This window comes from Oryzias latipes, chromosome 14 (genome assembly GCF_002234675.1).
Source record: "Oryzias latipes chromosome 14, ASM223467v1".
Lineage (NCBI taxonomy): Eukaryota > Metazoa > Chordata > Actinopteri > Beloniformes > Adrianichthyidae > Oryzias > Oryzias latipes.
The window spans coordinates 21958309-21977677 of record NC_019872.2 but is presented as its reverse complement, the minus strand read 5'-3'; the positions used below and the strand labels follow the sequence as shown (position 1 = coordinate 21977677).

Sequence of the window (19369 nt, the reverse complement as noted above, 5' to 3'; positions counted from 1 at the left end):
ATCTGCGCCAGCGCTATCAGTTACTATTATCTATTATTTCACAGAGTTTGTGCCAGCTGGAAACCTGTGAATTGACGTGCCTAAAACTGCGCGCTCCCGTCTCTGAGAAAGAGCGCGCAGATGCGGGGACAGGATGTGTGAGGGAGAAAGCAGAGGGGGGGGCTGAGGTGTTGTGGGGACCGGCAGCAGGTGAATCGCGCAGGGATTGTAAAAACGTAAAGCCCGCTGCCCGTCACTCACTGCAGCGTGAGTGTGTGTTTGGCTCCCCGTCTGCATGTGAGCAGTCTGTCTCACATCTACAGAACATTCAGACCTACGATCACGTTTAAAATCTCAACGCCTGCATGAAGCAGAAACTCACCACGTATCAACCAGACTAGACCATCAGCAAAACTACCATGAGAAATACTCATCATTTATTAGCAACAGAATAACAATGTTATTAAAAAGAATCCACAGACTTATTGTACTTTAAAAATGTTGAAATTAAATCAAATGCACACATTCATTTGTATATTTAGTTTTAAACAAATTGTCGCGGACTGAGTTGGATGGCTGTTGGGCCGCGTTAAAAGTTCTGGAGTTCATTGAACGCGTCAAGCAGAGATCTGATTGGCCCTCAGTTCTGTCGCTCAGCCTGTTGTTAGGTAGTTTGGACCAATGGGGTTCAGCTATGGGCCGAATAAGGAAATGGGAGGGCTGCAGCGGGAGCAGGGGAATATAAAGTTGGGAGAAGCGCTCTCGTGTCGGCGGGAGAGATTCAGGAGTTGCTGAATTAATTGAACGGCGTTTGTTGCGGTCTGCAGTAATCGGAATAAAGAAATTTAAAAGAGGTTAAGTCTCCGTGCCTCAGTGTGGGGAAGGGACACTACATTATTGTATGGCTCTTTCGAAATTACATTTCAAAATATGTGGCATTTATGGCTCTCTTGGCCAAAAAGGTTCCCGACCCCTGGTCTAGTGGGTCTAGATGACCCAACTCCCAATGTTAAAGTGCCAAGGATAGCACAAGGGTTACAAAACAAACAGGAACAAATTCTACTAGTTCCATTAGCTGATTTTCTTTCCACTTCTAACAAGAGAAAAAACCTTCTATTGTATATTTTTGAACTTGTTTTGAGAGGGACATTTTTCCCAGTATTGAGGCATGTTCTGTCCACCTGTTCCACAGGAGAACGAAGGACAAACTGAGCTGTCAAAGTCATGTCTGAAACGGGAATCCACTACCATAAAAGGCAAAGCTAGAGGTGAAAACAATTACAGTCAGGCAGAGCAGAACTGAACAGTGAGATCACGCGTGTTTTACTGGACAGCTACACAGCTTCTGCACAGGTAGAGTGCACTAAAGGCCCAAACTTCTTTGGTTTGAGGAACAAGTCAAAGCATGTTTATCTAAAATCTCACATTCTTTAATATTTTTTTTGAGCTTTCACATACTTGTTAATACTACAAAGGTTGACGTCGCTGAGGTTAACATTTTAAAACCACAAAAGAGATTAACTTTCAGACGACACCTTAGGAAGCTCTATAGAAAGGGATGCTTAGGACAGGAGCGAGGGAGACAATAAGGTACCGATGCCTGACGGATTAACAACGATGACTTCTTCAGACCTTTGCTTGGCCCTGTGCACTGCAATAGCCTTTGGTCTCAAGGGAAAATGGGAAGAATGGAAGGAATGCACCGGTTTGGGAAGAGGGAGGGAGAGACAGAAACACAGGATGCAGGATTCCCTCAGTGAACACGGAAATGCCTCGTTGCTGTGCGGTTCACACAGAAGGATTTACACTGGCAGCACTGTACACAGAAGGAAAGCACTGCATGATTAAAAAAAAAAAGATTCACTTTCAATTTTCTCAGGCCATCACTTGTTTTTTCTTGTACTTAATATGAGTTGAATATTTCATTGTTTTATTGTTGGTTAATTGTCTATAAAACCTGTTAAACAATAACTCACAAATGTTCATTTGTGTAAAGTCTTTAAGAAAGTAGGATGAAAAACAGGTGAAAAAGTAGGTATTTATACAGTTACTACTCATTTTCTGAGCTTTTGATCCTGATTTTGGATGAGTTCCTGTCTGCAGGAACTTTTATGGGAGTCCAGATTAATAGAAGCAGATGTTCAAGAGGAGTGGCTTTTTCTTTCCAAGAAGCACGTCAATGATTACAAGAGTCCATTTAAAGTTCATGACAAACCTCTTTTTAACATTCCCTTTTCTTGCTGCCACGAATACATTTACACACAGAGCTTAAACCGGACTGGGCCGGACTATTGGCCCGAAAGTAAGCCTCTGCTGATATCCCATCATGCCTTTGTTTACACTCTCTCCCGCTTGGTGCGACACAACTTACACACAACATGACATTTGTCCAAAGCCCTTTGACTGTCGACATTAAAAAAGTCCAAATGCGTCCAAACGTTAGCTTTGAGCACAATCGGAGCTCGCCGGATAACACGGTCCGCAGGTTCGTAATTTTTCCTCAGTTGAACAAAAACAACTCTTACTTGGTTTGTTTAAAGCTAGAACTAATTCTGACCGATTCCTACAAAAAACCCAAATTAGCATGGTTGTTATTTTCAGGAAGTCTGATTTTCAACAAAAAAAATACACACAAAAAGTATTTATGTGGCCCCAAATACCTGCCTTTGTAACCCTTGTGCAATCCTAGGCACTTTAATATTGGGAGAGGGGCCATCTGGACCCCACAAGACAGTGCGCTGAACCCCTTTTTTCAATGATTTTTTGTTTATCTTCACTGGTGTCCATGGATTACATGAAATCCTCTTCACCTTTATCCACCTTTGTCATAGTAGAGATTACCCGTCAATGTAAGGGTGGGGTCATCTGGACCCGACAGGATAGCACAAGTGTTAAAGTCCATAACTCGGCTATGGTTGTCTACAAGGTTAAGAGCTCGGTTGAGAATATCAAAAAGGTACAAGTCTACTTTAAATGAGTGCACAGGTCTGTCACACTGTGTGTGGACAGTCTGTGTCCCTTTCTTTGCCACCCTAAAAACTTTTGCCAGTCAACGTAGGAACTGTCCTTAATATGTTCTGGCTTGCGTCCCAATTGTTGGCAACCATGATTGTCTGTCCATCTTTGTGTGTTTGTGTTGTGCGAGGAGCAGGGGGATAAATTTAGCACTTTAGCCCCAGTCTGGAGGCAGTGGCCCTTTATCCTGCACTGTCCTACTTATCAGAGTGCTGCTCTCTGCGTCGCCCTGCCATCAACGCAGTCACCTCCAAAAAACCTCACAGGACGACTTGATGCAGAAAAAGAAAAAGCCCACTCTATTGCAGGCACATTTTTTAAATGTTCAGGAATGCTTTACATGCATGAGCAATCATGTGTTGTTTCCGGTTGATATAAGTGCCCTTATTTATTTTTTTGAATGGGTGGATTTGATTTGAGGAACGCAACACGCCGACAGGAAAAAACTGAGCAGACCGTGTGAGTCTCCACTGATGCATGAGCAGTGAATTATAGCTCCTGTAAGTGCAGCTTTAAACATCACAACTGCCGGATGGATTAAAACAAAAAATAAAAAAAAAGACAGGTATACATCATCAAAGCAGACAGGATTTAATGCTGCTCTTATTTCCCTAATGCAGCCATTTAGACCATGAACAACCTGCTTTCTCTTGGAAACATGCAATCCCAGGGTGCTTTTCACTGTTGTCATGGCAACCACGAGGAGCTGTGCCCGGCTTGCTCCCTCCCCTGTGTTTCTCTGGCGCTCTTTCTCTGCGTCTCCTGAAGGCAGACCGACTACCCAACAGAAAAGCGCCTGGCTGCACAAAGAGGCTGGATGACAGCTGTTTTAACACATTACAGCACACTCACTGGACTTCAAATATGTTGACTGATCAATTTCTGTAGCTACAAACTATCCGATAGAAAATGATAGAACCATCTTTACGCAGACTCCTGAAAGTATTTGTTCAGACAACACCAGAGCAACAGTTTCGCTGATTTCCTGAAAATGAGTCTGAAAGAAAGGAAAATAAAGGACCAACTTCTGCCTTTTCCTTCAATTAACATTTTCAAATCCCCAACATGCGGTTGGCTGTGCGTCATTAACGGCAGACATCTGGTCAATATGACAAACAGAGAGGGGGAGGCGGAGGGATGATGTAAGCGTTTGGGTCTGGGGTTGAGGTTGTGAACACTGTCAGCTGACAACAGCCTCCACCAACTGGTGACTGGATGCTGCACAGGACCTGCCAGATGAACAGTAGGGGATCCAATGGCTTCCATCTGCAGGCTGGATCTGAGCTGCAGAACCACCAGAATTCCAATGTTTTCTTTTTAATATTTCAAAAACCTTAAAAAAAACATATTTTGGAGATTTCTTTTCAGCAACTTCCAGTTTTACAAAATATTTGCTAAACAAGCTTTTGGACTGTAGATTTTGGTAAAAATGTACAGTATCTTTATAAGTTGATGAGAGAAACTTAAAGAACTTTGAGGAAAAAAAATGCAATTCATTGGATAAAATTTTGACCACAGCTTTCATTTCTTTATGCATCTGACCATTTTAAAAACTAACCAACTAAAAACTACCCACACATGGGAAGAGTCATTTGCCTTAAACCTGTGTGTGAGCTAATGTACACATCCAACTCCTTCAATGTAAATGCAGGTCATCAGTGTATATGTAATCAAAGTTTTTACAAACAGTAAGAAGGCTGTTTCCAAAAAGGCCACAGCACTCACAGGGAGGCAGGAGTGAGTAAACCTTTTGGCCCGTGGGCCATAAAGGGTTCTAAAATTGGATAGAAGGGCCGGACCAGGAGCAGATGCGTGAAGTGTTTTAGTAATCCACTTTATAAGAGAAAGAAATAACATGGAATCTGGACGAAAACATTTTTGATTGAACAAATATCTATTTTAAAACAGAACATTTTATTTCAAAACTGTGGGTTTTGTTCTCATTTTAGCCAATTGCATTGTTTGATGTACCTCGTGTAACAGAGAAATGCTGCGTTTGTATGATCGGAAAAATGAAAAACAACAAATCTTCCAATTCCACATGGATTCTAAAGCGGGGCCCCAAACTTTTTCTTTGAGGGCCACATAACTTTCTTCTTTCTCTAATGTGTCCAACTTCTTTTGTCTTTCTTTTATTGTGAAGCAGTTTGGTACCCTGAAGGAGTTGTAAAGTGCTAAACGAATAAAGTTCCATTCATTCATCATCATTTTAATAAAATAAAAACAATTTATGAAGTAAAAATAAATGCATAAATAACTCTCTTTGTGATTTTCAAAGAAAAAAAGTCAGGAAAAAATTTAATACAAATACATTTCAAAAATATAACCAATAAATAGTCCGTCTTATCCTGTCACAGAACAGGGTGCAGTTAGAAAAAAAAAGCAGCATAATCGCTCTTAAAGAATGAAAGAAACCACGAACGATGAACGGTAACGAAGAAAGGGAAGACTCTGAGACTGTCTGTTCTAATGGATAGAGATTTTTAGATGGTTCACATCTGGGCATAGACTGCAGAAGGGTGAAACAAAATGTTACGTCCTATGTGGGTCTCCATGCGTGGCCAGATTAAAAAATGCATTTGACTAAAACTTAGTCACATGCATAAATGCAGTGGATTTACCCATATGAGTTTTTTAGGTTGTCTGGGCATGTGGAGGGTCATATAGAGGAGCAGCCGCATCTTACAGGGAGTGCAGGAGTGTCTTACTGTCCCCTTGAGTGTATTGTGAAGTACTTGTAAGGATGATCATATCAGTTACACACACTTATAACACTTGGGTGACGCTCCTTACTAATGCTGCTTACTATATTCTGACTGCAGTCAACAACCTTGATATTTCATGCAGGCCACCTGTGTGCCCCATTACAGGTTTGATCATTTCTGCCTGCAGATAGCCTGTACTAAGGCTCAAGACACTGTTGAGCGTTGCAGAGGGGAGAGAAAACTCCCCCTGTATGTCTTCATGTTTACAGTCAGGACCATAAATATTTGGACAGAGACACACATTCTTTCTAATTTTGTTTCTGTACATTAACACAGTGAATTTTTAATAAAACAACTCAGATGCCATTGAAGTGCAGACTTTCAGCTTTTATTCCATGGGTTGAACAGAAAAATTGCATACAAATGTGAAAAACTAAAGCATTTTTTAAACACAATCCCTTCATTTCATGGGCTCGTAAGTAATTGGACAATTGACTTCCATGCTATTGCACGGGCAGGTGTGGGCAATTCCCTTGTTATGTCATTATGAGTGAAGCAGATAAAAGGCCTGGAGTTGATTAGAGGACTCGTGCTTGCATTTTGAAGATTTTGCAGTGAACAGACAACATGCGGTCAAAGGAGCTCTCCATGCAGGTGAAAGGAGCCATCATTAAGCTGAGAAAACAGGAAAAAAACATGCGAGAAATTGCTGCTAGGAGTGGCAAAATCAACAGTGTGGTATATCCTGAGAAATAAAGAAAGCACTGGTGAACTCCGCAACGCAAAATGACCTGGACGTCCACAGAAGACAACAGTGGTGGATGATCGCAGAATCATTTCCATGGTGAGGAGGAACCCGTTCACAACAGCCAACCAAGTGAACAAAACTCTCCAGGAGGTTGGCGTATCAATATCCAAGTCTACCATAAAAAGAAGACTGCATGAAAGTAGATATAGAGGGTACACTGCAATATGCAAGCCACTCATAAACCTCAAGAATAGGATGGCTAAATTGGACTTTGCTAAAAAGCATCTAAAAAAGCCTGCAGAGTTCTGGAAAAACATTCTTTGGACAGGTGAAACCAAAATCAACCTCTACCAGAATGATGGCAAGAGAAAAGTATGGAGAAGGCGTGGAGAAGCTCAGGATCCAAAGCACACTACATCATCAGTAAAACACTGTGGAGGCAGTGTGATGGTCTGGGCGTGCATGGCTGCTAGTGGCACTGGGACACTAGTGTTTATTGATGACGCGACACAGGACAGAAACAGCCCAATGAATTCTGAGGTGTTCAGACACAGACTGTCTGCGCAGATCCAGGTGAATGCAGTCAAACTGAATGAAAGATAAACAACGACCCAAAACATACAGCCAAAGCAACTCAGGAGTTTATTACAGCAAAGAAGTGGAATATTCTTGAATGGCCAAGTCAGTCACCTGATCTGAACCCTATTGAGCATGCATTTCACTTGTTGAAGACTAAATTTCAGACAGATAGGCCCACGAACAAACAGTAACTGAAAGCCGCTGCAGTAAAGGCCTGGCAGAGCATTCAGAAGGAGAAAACCCAACATCTGGTGATGTCCATTAGTTCAAGACTTCAGGCTGTCATTGCCAACAAAGGATTTTCCAACCAATTATTAGTAATGACCATTTTGTTTTAAGTTATTTCATTTGTCCAATTATTTACGAGCCCATGAAATGAAGGGATTGTGTTTAAAAAATGCTTTAGTTTTTCACATTTGTATGCAATCTTTTTGTTCAACCCATGGAATAAAAGCTGAAAGTCTGCACTTCAATGGCATCTGAGGAGTTTTATTTAAAATTCACTGTGTTAATGTACAGAAATTAAATTAGAAATAATGTGTCTGTCCAAATATTTATAGTCCCGACTGTTCCTAGTTTGGGGTCTAAAAGCTGTGGTCATATTTACCTTTATTTACACTAAGCTAACCTTTCAAAATATTATTTTAGAAATAAAGAGCATAAATGTATAAAAATACAGCAAAAAAAAAAACTACACATCTTAAAAGAGAGTCAAAAAGTGAGAGAAATCTTTTGAGGCTTCAAGAGTAAAACTTGGGACATGATTTAACAAAAGAGGAAAGGAAAAACATGCTGGAGGACAACAGAGATTCAGAGGGGTTTGCTCTGTGGCAGCAGAAGGGTGAGGAGAGGGAGAGATCCACAGACGGGGAGGTCTGTGAATTCCACAGCATGGGAAAAGAGCATTGTTTTTCTGTCACTTGACTGAGCGCTCTATGATCAGCATGCTGAGTAAAGAGGAAGCAAAGTTGTAAAATGAAAGTAAAAAGCTTTTGTAGTCTTCAAAATCGGGCAAATATTATGTTTCATTTCTTTATTGAACTCATCAGCAGAGTTGCACACTGACACAGTTTCCTTCAGCTCTGATAGAAAGCATGACTATAGTCGTATATAAAACGTCCTTCATCTCATAAAAGTGATAAAAAGAAACAAATAAATTACAGCCAATTCTAGTAAACCTATACCGCATGCCTTTTCAAAGTAACACATGACGTTTATTAGTTTGACCACACGGTCTCATGAGTGGCAAATATAGAAACAATGACTGTGTCTGAATTCCCGCCTTAACCCACTACATAGTGCATTATATAGTGCGTTCGCCATTTTGCGTGGCTGTCTGAATCCAAATTCCAAAATCAAGTGCCCTAGAAATTTGCCCTAGAAGTCTCTGCAAAAAACCAGTGTGCATCGATGCTCACTACATCGGCGAATATAGACCAAACGCATTCCGTCAGAACATTTTTTGCCAAAAAATGTTTTAAAAAAAATAAATAAACCATCAACGTTTTTATCTTCAGAAGACAGTGGATTCATAAATAATCGTCGCAAAACGCTCATATATGTTAGATTTTAACTTTGTGAAATCGATGACATCATATCCTCCGTTTCAAATAAATAAATAAATAAAGTAGTGAGCATGGAGTCTGAATTGGTTTTAAAATTCAGGGCATTACATAGTCCCGCACTAGGTAGTCTTTTAGTAGTTAGGGGTTAGGGTGGGAATTCAGACATAGCCAAGAATAAACAGCAACAATATGCATTCATGACCAGAACCAGGATTTAACTTGTGACACATCACGTGACCGAATTCCTTCAGAAGGTAACAAAAAAAAAAAAAACGAGCTTTCTTTTTGGCTCTTTCAATACATGTCAAGGTAACCAAAAAAAATTGACTGCTATTATCCCCCCTAAGCAGCACTCCCCTGTTATCAATTCATCTAGATATAGAGAAGGCTATATAGAGAAGAGGAAGAAGGAGCCGTCAAACCCCTAAAGGAAAGGAGAGGGAGCACATCTCCTAGTGTTTCACAAACTCCAGTGATACAACTTTCATGCATTGTGTTCAGCAGACAGCAAACAGCATTTTAACAAAACACAATATGAAGGCAAGCACATGTTCACCCATTCAGCAAGCTACAGCATGATGGTTAAGCCGTCATCATTGAATAAGCCGCAGGGTTGAAAGCGTGACAAAAGTAGCGGCTTAAAACCCGGAAATTACACTTCAAATGACCATAGTCTATAAGGGAGGCGAACGTCTAACATAGAAAAGCTCCATCCGATTGGTCAACGTGAAGGTGTACATCCGATTGGTCAACAACGTCAAGGCGTCCATCTGATTGGTAAAAATTGACCAATCAATTAATTTGATTGGTCAATTTCTTAAGGTTGCCTTGGAATGGTTTTAGCACATTTAACCATTTATCGCAATTTTCCCTGTCTTATGCGATATGTATATTGCACAGCTTAATATCGCGTTAACGATGAATTTGCGATTTACTGTGCAGGCCTATTATTAAGATTTTTATTTAGATTCCATTTTGTCAACATGTAAGTGCGTGTTGTGTAGAACATATTTAAACAAATAAAACATTTTTTCCTGACATTTAAGCATCATGTTAAGACGGTAGCAATGATTTATTAACACTAACAAACGTCAATGAATTTGGCTGTGTCCGAATTCCCTCATGGCTCCCTACCCCCTATAAAAACTGACAGTATGGGACCATCTTGTGCCCTGGATTTTAAGGCAATTCAAAAGCATGTGCACAACATTTTATAACGTCACCTATTTGCAGAATTAAAAACCTAATAAATAAAAACATTTTACGAAGACTATTTATGAATCCACTGTGTTCTAATGATAAAAACTTGAATGATTTATAGAAAATAAATTTAAATACATTTTTCAAATGACACATCCTTCAAATTGAGTGGTTTATATTTGCCAATCAAAAGAGCACTAATGCACAATAGTTTTTCACAGATTTTGGGCGCTGGATTTTGGAATTGTAGATTCGGACACCCTGACAAAATGGCGAACACCGTATTTAGTGCACTACGTAGTGAGTAGTGGAGATATTCTGACACGATCTAACTCTTGCAAAGCACCCTTATTTATTTTTAGTGACACACATTATAAATACTACTGAAGTTTCAGTTTGGTGTATTTGTATGTTTTTGCACTTGAGGCATGTGAAGCAGTTGGTGTTGTCAACATTTACATGAAAAATGCTTTACAAATAAAGTTGAATAAAATAAATAAAACTAAGATACAACACATGAAATTCCTAATCCAATCAGCGGTTAATGACCAATTCATTACATCTAATTTATTAAATCTCTATATTTATCGTTTTTCACTAAAAAGGGGGGCTGACGTGTTGACCCTGTGCAACTACAGCACAAGGCCTTTTTCTGGGAACCACAAACCTGCATCAACATGCTTTACAATCCAACAGAAGAACCCAATTCAGCAGAGAGACACCCCAGCAGTAGGAACTTGTCTCTTTTTTCCAGTACAGGTACACTACTGCTCTACTGCCCCAGCAAAGACAAATTACAGACAAGTGAAAGGTACAAGTGATTCCAGCTTACCTCTTGTTGACAGGCTTTTCGTCCTTCTCGTAGGGCTTGACAAACCACTTGCCTATGCGGACAAAGCTGCGGTTCATGAGACAGCGCTCCAGCAGGTTGTGGATGGCTTTGAACAGCAAAGTGCGACATTCATAGGGGAGGCCATTCTCCCACAGGCCGTCGTCCCCGGCTAAAAAACAAAACAAAAACAAATGTCAAATGTAAAAACTTCAATGGCAGAAGAGAACCAAGCATGTCTGTTTCGAGCGCAGCAGAGACCGGCGCTGTATTTGCTTAGATGGCACATTCCCTAACGAGGCTTCTCATCTGTGTTTACTGAGTTTATGACATATGGAACCTCCAACTGTCATTATGAGACAATGTGCTGTTAAAACCAGATCAATCTAATCATTTGAATCCATTCTCATCTTGTTTGGATAAAAAAGAAAAATCTCACTAAATAACAAACGCATACTCAGGCGGTTGAGCAGGTCGGCCAGTGATCGACGGTTAGTTCCCCGCTCCCCCCAGTCAACTGTCATTGTGTCCTTGGGCAAGACATTCCACCGCATCTATTCCAACTTGGAAGTTTCCACTCCACCAAGACCTTCCACCACCAAAAAATTTTTTTTTAAATACAAAATTATTTAAAGTGCATCATGGGTACTTTTGCAGATAGAAACCATGGCACTCAAACTTTCCAGGGCACTGCATTTTGGAATTATAAAGGCTAAACAAAGTTTACTTTTCAATCATCCTTGAAGACCCAAAGTGCTTTATGGTCACAGTTCCATTCACACACTGATGGCTGATCTGCTGCCGAACACTGGTATCAACCTTTAACCACAAGGAGCACTGTGGCGTTCACGGACATTTTGACACATGGGCAGGCATTGTGGGAACAGAACCTGCAATCTTTCGATCAGAGGCTGACCGCTTTACCTCTTTAATTGGTGAGATGAACCATTCAGCCAGCATTCTTTTTACCCTTTGAACAGTAATAACATTAAATGCAAATGACCTAGTTAATGACATCTTTTTCAAATGAAATAATTTTCAGTCTTCGCATAAAACGGAATTATATCTAAATCTATTTTTGTCAAAATTACTGTGAATTTAATTTCTAGGGACCAGAAATATGACAAAGAAACATTTGTGTGAAGAAAACTTTGAGATGAAATAATACATAACATTGACTATTAAATGCTCACTGTGAACATCTAAATTTAGTTCATGTGAACAGAAAAATTGATACAAATAATTATCTTATTCAGAAGTATAAACCACTGTGGCTTTGATCACAGAAACAAATCAATCTCTTCTACTTGGCTCTGAAGGTCAAGTAGCCACAGGTTCTTGCCAAATGTTTACAACTTGTGAATTAATTTAGCCAATCACAATCAACACACGGTTTTTAAAGAATGCAGGGGCAACATATTATTGTTTTTGTGACAGGGGCCTACAGGCAGATAGAAAATTTAATCTGGATTTGGGCCGGACTTTGGACATGACTGCCCTATATATAGTGATCTATGAGTGAAATTGGACACAGCCCATTTTCAAACAGAAAATGTACATTTTGTGACGGGTTAAACAATAATTTTTTATTTGACGCTGAAAAGATGGTGCACAAAAATGCAAACGAAAACAAGAGTTTTGTGGCTGAGGCAGGGGTTGAACAGAAACCTGCACCTGCATGCAGAATGACTGAGGAGGTTTCAGATGTACTGCCATACTCCTGGACTTCTATAACAGCTCCAGTTGACTGCCATTTCAGTAAAAATACTTTGTTTTTGTTAAAGGTAAAACGCAAACATATTTAAAATGATCAATAATTAATTATGTGACAGAAAAATCTCCATCAGCGCACGAAAGTATTGATTGGTCAGACACTAATTGTATTGTACAAATACTGCTAAACCTGACATAATCTAATTGGATAAACGCTTGTGTGTTTCTGCACTTTAGTTGTAGATTTCTTTCATTAACAAAATATTAAAGCCAACAATACAATTACTTCATGTAACTTATCAAAGATGATGTAGACATACGCATTGCAACTCACAGCAGCATGCTGTTTAGATAACTCAGGTAGACTGTAATACACCATTATCTGACAGGTACAATCTAATTAAATGATAACTACGACTTCTATATGTCTGTTGGGTTTAAGCTGCATGTTTCCTTTTTTCCATACAGCCCATTGAAAAGAAACAAATCACCAAACCAAATGTTCTAACAAAGAACAGTGCCATTAGAGCCATATCAGACTTGCTTTCAGAATCCCATTCTGCGCTGGCCTCAATGCCACTCTAATCTCATTAACAAGGTCTGCTCACATCTTATAGCACTTAAGCTCCTTTCAGTCAAGTCTGCAGCAAACATCTCCCCGAGTGCGCTGCCTCACCTGAAAACAGCCAAACAAGTGTGACCCACCTGTTGTGCCAGCTTGACATGTGCCACGAAGGCACTATCCAGCTCTAAGCCTACTCCATTTCTGGAAACTGCATCATAAAGAAGCCGTAAACCCAAAGGTATGAAAAGTTTATTCGGTGAAATACTCAAAGTTTTATGGTTTTCCAAAAATAAATCAGACTCCAAAGGTGCAATTATAGAAGTTCAGTGGAAGAAAATCAAATAAAAAAGTGCACCTACATACCAAGAGGAACAATTTAACACCCTATCAAATATCACAACTCTCGCAAACACAGCAACATGAGATAGCCTTTAAACCATTCAACCAGCAGAAGAACAACTTCAGGCAAGCAGCCAAAAAACAGAAACCACATGCCCAACCATAACTTGAGGAATAAGGTCACAAACCTAGAAAAGTGGGGGGAAGGAAATCCAAAACTGTTGTTTCTCATCGAGAATTAAAAGCAGCTAAAATAGAAGACGCAAGAAGTGAAAAGGTGTGTAGCTTTTTAGATGTTTTAAGTCCATCCAGATCTGACACTAAGGTGCCCTCTAAGGATGGTAGCCACAATACCCTTGTGTTAAGTCGGGCCATAATGAGTTAAAACCAATATTGAGTGAGTGATTTAGCAGCTGGTGTGGCCAGGCTGAGAGGCGCGGAAGCTTTACAGGGCAAAAAGTCAAAAGGCAAAGAAAGTTTTACCCCTGAGGCATTCATGGAGCCTTCATAATAATGAAATAGTAGGAAGATGGACTTAATTTAATGATTCAGATGCATCCGGGTGTGACAAATCATTTCACCAAACAGCCAAATGAAAGACAGTGTGGCGTCATTTCACCAAAAAAAAACAAAAAACAAAGCAGCGCTTAAACCCTCAGTCCTGAGGCGTGTGTGTAACTTGGCAGAAAACTCCCTACTCTTAGTTAAAGTGATTTCCAGCCAACATCTCATCTGTCTTATGCATGGTGCCCTCCCCCTTAACTGTTACCACTCGGTCACTTTCCTTCAGCAATGTGAGCCTCTAAAAACAGGCGTCTGGTTTTCATCAAGTGTTCCGAACGATCTGATGTTCACTATGCAAGCTTCGCGGCAGCACTCCCAATTTGAGACGGACACAAACAGTGTTTCAGGCGGAGAGAGCTTCTGTTCCCAAACAAAAGGACTTAAACCCACTTAAACCTTCATGTCTTAAAGAGTTTCAAACTTTGGGGGCTGGAGGGGAAAACTAAGGTAAATGGGACTCCAGGGTACTGGGACCAATAATGGGTTCTCCAAACGATACATCTCAGCCACAACCACAGGCAAACAACTGCAGGCTGGTTTAGACGGAAAAAAAAGGAACTGCAAAACACTTGAATGCCCAAAGTGTTTGTTGATCTTATTGCACTGCTCGGGTTAACTCCCAGAGGAAGACCTATTAGCTCTCTAAAGGGCAAACCGAACAGGGCTTTAGCCCACAAAGAAATGACCAACAGCAAAATCTAAATACAAAGTTTTACATACACTCAATACACTAATAATATAATTTTGTCTACAATTAAACAATTTTGTCACTTGGCCCTAGCAATGGAATAACAAATTACAGTCCGACTCAGCTCCTGATTTACAATGATCTTAATAAATATTCTTCAACGTGGAAACCAGAGATAAAACTGTAACCTAATAGGTAAACCCCAACAACTGAAAGCACAACATGTCCTTAATGTTTTCATTTTGACCTAATGCACAAATCTGGAATTGCTGAGGTGGGAGGGTGAAAAACAGTGGGATATGGGCATTGCAAAGACCCATAGATGAGTTGGCCTCATTTATACAAAGATTTATGGGCTTCGGTGATGGTTGAGGCGCTTTCATGTCTCTCCCTCCTGCGAAGCCAACCCAGATGAAGTGACCTTTATATGAGCGCTTAGGCAGGAGCAAAGCAGCCCCATAAAGAATCCTTACATCCACTGCAAGGAAAAAGACCTTTCCCACAACCATGACATACAAACACGAAAGCATCCTTTTTGGATATTTTTTTAACTGATGAAAAAGTTAATAATTCCTCGAGTGGCAAAGTAAACGTAAGAGATGTGTAACCCACAGGTACTTATCTATGCAAAGGCAATTACTGCAGCAGTCAGTTAATAAACAGAAAGATTAATGCCTTATGATCAACTGTCCTCAAGGGGATTCTACCAAGTCTGGCCAAAAGGTTTTTTTTCTCCTTTTGTCCACTTCATCCTCCTATTTTCGCTTATCTGTAAAGAAAGAGAGGGAAAAGTCTTTGTACACCCTCCATTACTAATTAATGAATATTTCTGGAGCAAAACAAGGGGGGGGGGGGGGGGGGGGTACACCCATGGGCCGAGCTGTAGTTATGGTCCAGTCCTTGCTCTGTGCCAGCCAACAGAGATCCATCAGAGAGCAAGAAAGGGAAGGAGGGAGATAGAGCAGAAGGAAAAGAGGGAAGCGGATGGTGGTTCACAGCTGGTAGATTAACCCTGGAAAATTGATCCCTAAGCACCCAAATATCGGCTTCTTCGGGTTTTGCCTCCCAGGAGCTGGTTTGGGGTTTTTCTATGCCTCAAACGCTGCAATGTAGACTGGTCTTTGATGAAGGAAAAATGAAAGGCAGTGATTTTAAGACAAGTTTCTCATAAACACAGCCCAGGGAACCAAGAAACTTTCAGAGTTTCCATGAATATAATTAATTTTTGCTTCTTTTTTTCAGTTTTCATCAAGACTAAGAAGACTTCCAGATTGGGTGAAATAGAGATTTATTTAACTTGTTAGTCAAAATTGTATCAATTTCATGGTGATACCAGCCCTGATAAAAAGTTTCTTTAATCAAAAAAGAAACATTTCTGTTCTAAAGAGCTCCAAAATACAGAGATTTTCAGATATTTTTTCAATTTTTCAACTTCATTTAGCTATAGCTGTTTTATTGAAGATGTCACAGATGCTAATGATCTTATATAGGTAAAAGAAAACACTGTTTCCATGAAAGGCATCTGTCACTTTTTACCTTTAAATTTTCTGTTGAATATAAAATCATACATACCAACCAAGGGATAACTAAAAAGCGTCTGGATATCATTAAAATAAATACATTTAAGTTGGAAAATATCCTTTTTACCTTCAATTTTGGAATTGTATTTGATAATAACACAAATCCTTGGTGTACTACCACTGAGTGGCTAAAAAACAAAAACAATAGTTATGCCTTAGTCACAACTGCCCCTAGGAGTGGATATGGGCTATCTGCTGGTGAAAAATGGTCAAACCTGTACAAGACACACAGGTGGCCCGCATGAAGTTTCAAGGTCGAGGACTGCTCAGTAGGCCTGCAGAGCCAAAATGTTTATGTACCTTTTTGTTCTATGGGCATGTTACAGGTCATAGCGAGCGCTTATATGACACATAGCAGTGAAGTAGGTGAGACGCAGGCGCGTCATACAAATTCATTTTCTCCATCCCTTAAAAACCAGCACAACGCCCAAGGAGCCCGTTAGTGCTATTTTAGCATTGACAGTAAATGAGAACTGGACTGAACAACCCCCTCCCCACCACCACCACCAACACCCCCACGTATCCAAATTGGAATTTCCCCCAAAAAGCCGAAATCCCACAGAATTCTTCTGAGAAATAAACAGCTACTACTCAGTTAAGGTCATCAGAATAACTGTTCTTGCTCTGATACCTTTCATTAATATGTTCTTGCAAATCCTCTTTTATTCCATGATATTTTTGCTGCAGCGCAAGTTATTCAAGTTAAAACCTGACCGATCAGATGACTTTTTTTTTTTTTTTTTAACTTGTCCTGTCCAGATCAGATGACTTAATAAAAGGAGGTGGCCTCTCGTCAATCAAACATTCGGATCATTGGATTGACAGATTCTCCAGACCCAGCTTTCAATGGAAGATGCAATTCGTCTAGTTTTATTATACAGTTAAAGTATACCCTCATCGGGTAGCTTTGTGATAGCATCACCTATACATCATAAGTGTGTTCAACTTAAATTAGCCTTATAAATACTTTGCGATATATTTACCACACCCATGACAATCACATGTTTCATGAATGAACTGCATTTAACTTATACAGCAGAAATGGTGCAGAGACAGAACATATCTGTCTCCCTCCCGTCACATCTAACCGCATTAAAAAAAGAGAGGAATATTATGATTCTAAAAAAAGAAGCCTTTTCTTTAATTTTCGAGTAAATCAAAAGGGGGCAACCACAACATCGTACTCACCAAGTGAAGCATATTTTTCCAAAGAAAGTTTACTGAGAGATCCAAGAAAGATTTGGTGCCAAGTCGAGAAACCTCCTGTGGGATTTGTAGGGTAAATCCCAGAGGATGAAAAATGGGAAAGGAGCACACAAACTAAGGTAAAGAAATAAATATGACATAAAGAAATTACTCTCCGAGAGACCTCCATGCTCTATCAAAAACCAACAACTGCTGCTATAGAAAGCAGAAAAAAGGCAGCTATTTAGCTTTTGCGCTGATGCCATCGGTCAGATGAGAATGAACACAGGATTGATTTGCATAAGAATGCATGCCTTCACTTAACACTTGCTGGAGGCAAACTCAGTTTTTGTCTTCAACGATGGCTTATCAACATCAATTACAGCTGAAGATGAAGATTAGAAATGTGTTTCTTGTGTCAATTGTAGAAAGATGGATTGTCAGCTGATGTAAATGGGATGCTTGGTCCCTTCACAATACTTCAATGGTGATCAAGCGCCTGACGTTAAAAGATCCCCTAAGCTTAGTTTTTTTTGCCCTTCGCTGCTCCAACGTCTCTCCCTGACTCTTTTCCTCTCGTCTCTCTTGGGGGAAGAGATTACTGGCACAGCGGCACACACAAATGGCACTTGCTCAAAATTAAAAGACTTGCACAGGCTGCTAACCTAATGGGGGTAGAAGGAATATAGGGAATGAACAAGCCCCATTTCAGTTACCAAAATGAGAGGACAAGAGTGGATTTCAGTGTTTACCACCAGCACAGCATCAAAGACAAAGGAGAGACTGAGAAAGCAAATGTTCATAGTAATGATAGTTCTATGTGCGTGTCTGAGCCTTAGTGGCTACAATTGAAGCCTTTCCGTTTCCTCTAATGTCTACCTAATCAATGTTTAAATCCAACAAAACCCAAAACTTTGGACCAATATCTCAACCTGCCTTTTGTCCAGTTCCTAAAAAAGTTTGTCTCTAAACAACACAGGATTTATGACAGTTTGCATTGGAAAAAACTTTGAGTAAAGCTCAAGGAAGATCTAACAGAACATTATATCAAAACCTGTATCAAAATAATCTATTTGGTAAAAGTTTTAGTTTGTCTGCAAACAATATCATATCAAATAGGGGACATATTTATATGGAGTACCTCAGGGTTCACTCATAGCAGGGATCCCCACGGACAAGTACCAGTCCGTGTGCCACTTGATACCGGGCCGCAGACAGACAAAAAATGAATACGCTAACTTAAGTTATTTCCATTGAGTTTATTTTCTGATACTAATTGAAGTTTTATGTTAAAAAAATATCAGATTCTGTCCACCACATCGTCTGTCTTGACACGTCACGTGACTTTAAGCAGCTGCTCGGACCGTTAAGTTAGTAGCCCAAAGCTAAAAAAGCTAAAAACCAAACAGTATCTTTTTTCTTTTTTTTTTCTTTTTTCTTTAACAGTTTCTTTTGGGAGAAAAGAGTTGGTGAGGAACTCGAAGAAGAGTCTTCGACTTCAAAGAAAATTAAAGATGCTATTTACAGACAAAGCTCTCCTCCAAATACAGATTTATCAAGACAATTGTTCTCACGTAGCAAAAGCCGCTCCGCCTTATATGCAGCCACTGACTTTTGAATGTTTCACACAAACAGCTAATAAAGTTGCAGACATGGCGGATTCATGTTTACTATATTTAAAGAAAAATACCAGTGTCGTTTTATTTTGCTTAAAAGTCGGACGCAGCTAAAGTTAGCGTCCAGTTGTTAGCATCCACTTTGATGTTAAAGGGATTCAATTTAAACCAGCCGCTAACGTTTTACAGAGAATGAAGTTTCAATTAAATAAAGTTGCTTATTTTTGTAAACTTGTAAAAGGGACATTATTGAATTTTCATACAGCAAGGGGGGATTATAGGAATGCATCTGTTAAGAAATTTTAGCACAGAAAATGTTCCTCTTTGTTAAAAAATCAAAAATTAATGAAGATTTATGTAAAAACAAAATATGATCCATCTTTTTGCCCTGAAAGATTATCTGAGACTGGGTTGAGTTCTTAGTGTTATAATGGTGTTCTATGAAAAAAACCTGTGATGTTACTTTTTTTGAACAAAAATGACTTCTACAAATTAGCAA

The 19369-nt window shown here is 39.7% G+C and overlaps 1 protein-coding gene across 2 annotated transcripts in view; it reads right to left on the bottom strand.

Moving 5' to 3' along the window:
* med13 (mediator complex subunit 13) overlaps positions 1-19369 on the bottom strand; it is an 84230-nt gene that overhangs the window by 46679 nt on the left and 18182 nt on the right. For both annotated transcript variants that reach the window (XM_023962920.1, XM_023962921.1), the window contains exon 3: positions 10624-10792. In XM_023962920.1, coding sequence (XP_023818688.1) covers positions 10624-10792 — 169 coding nt within the window. The remainder of the gene's footprint in view (positions 1-10623; positions 10793-19369) is intronic.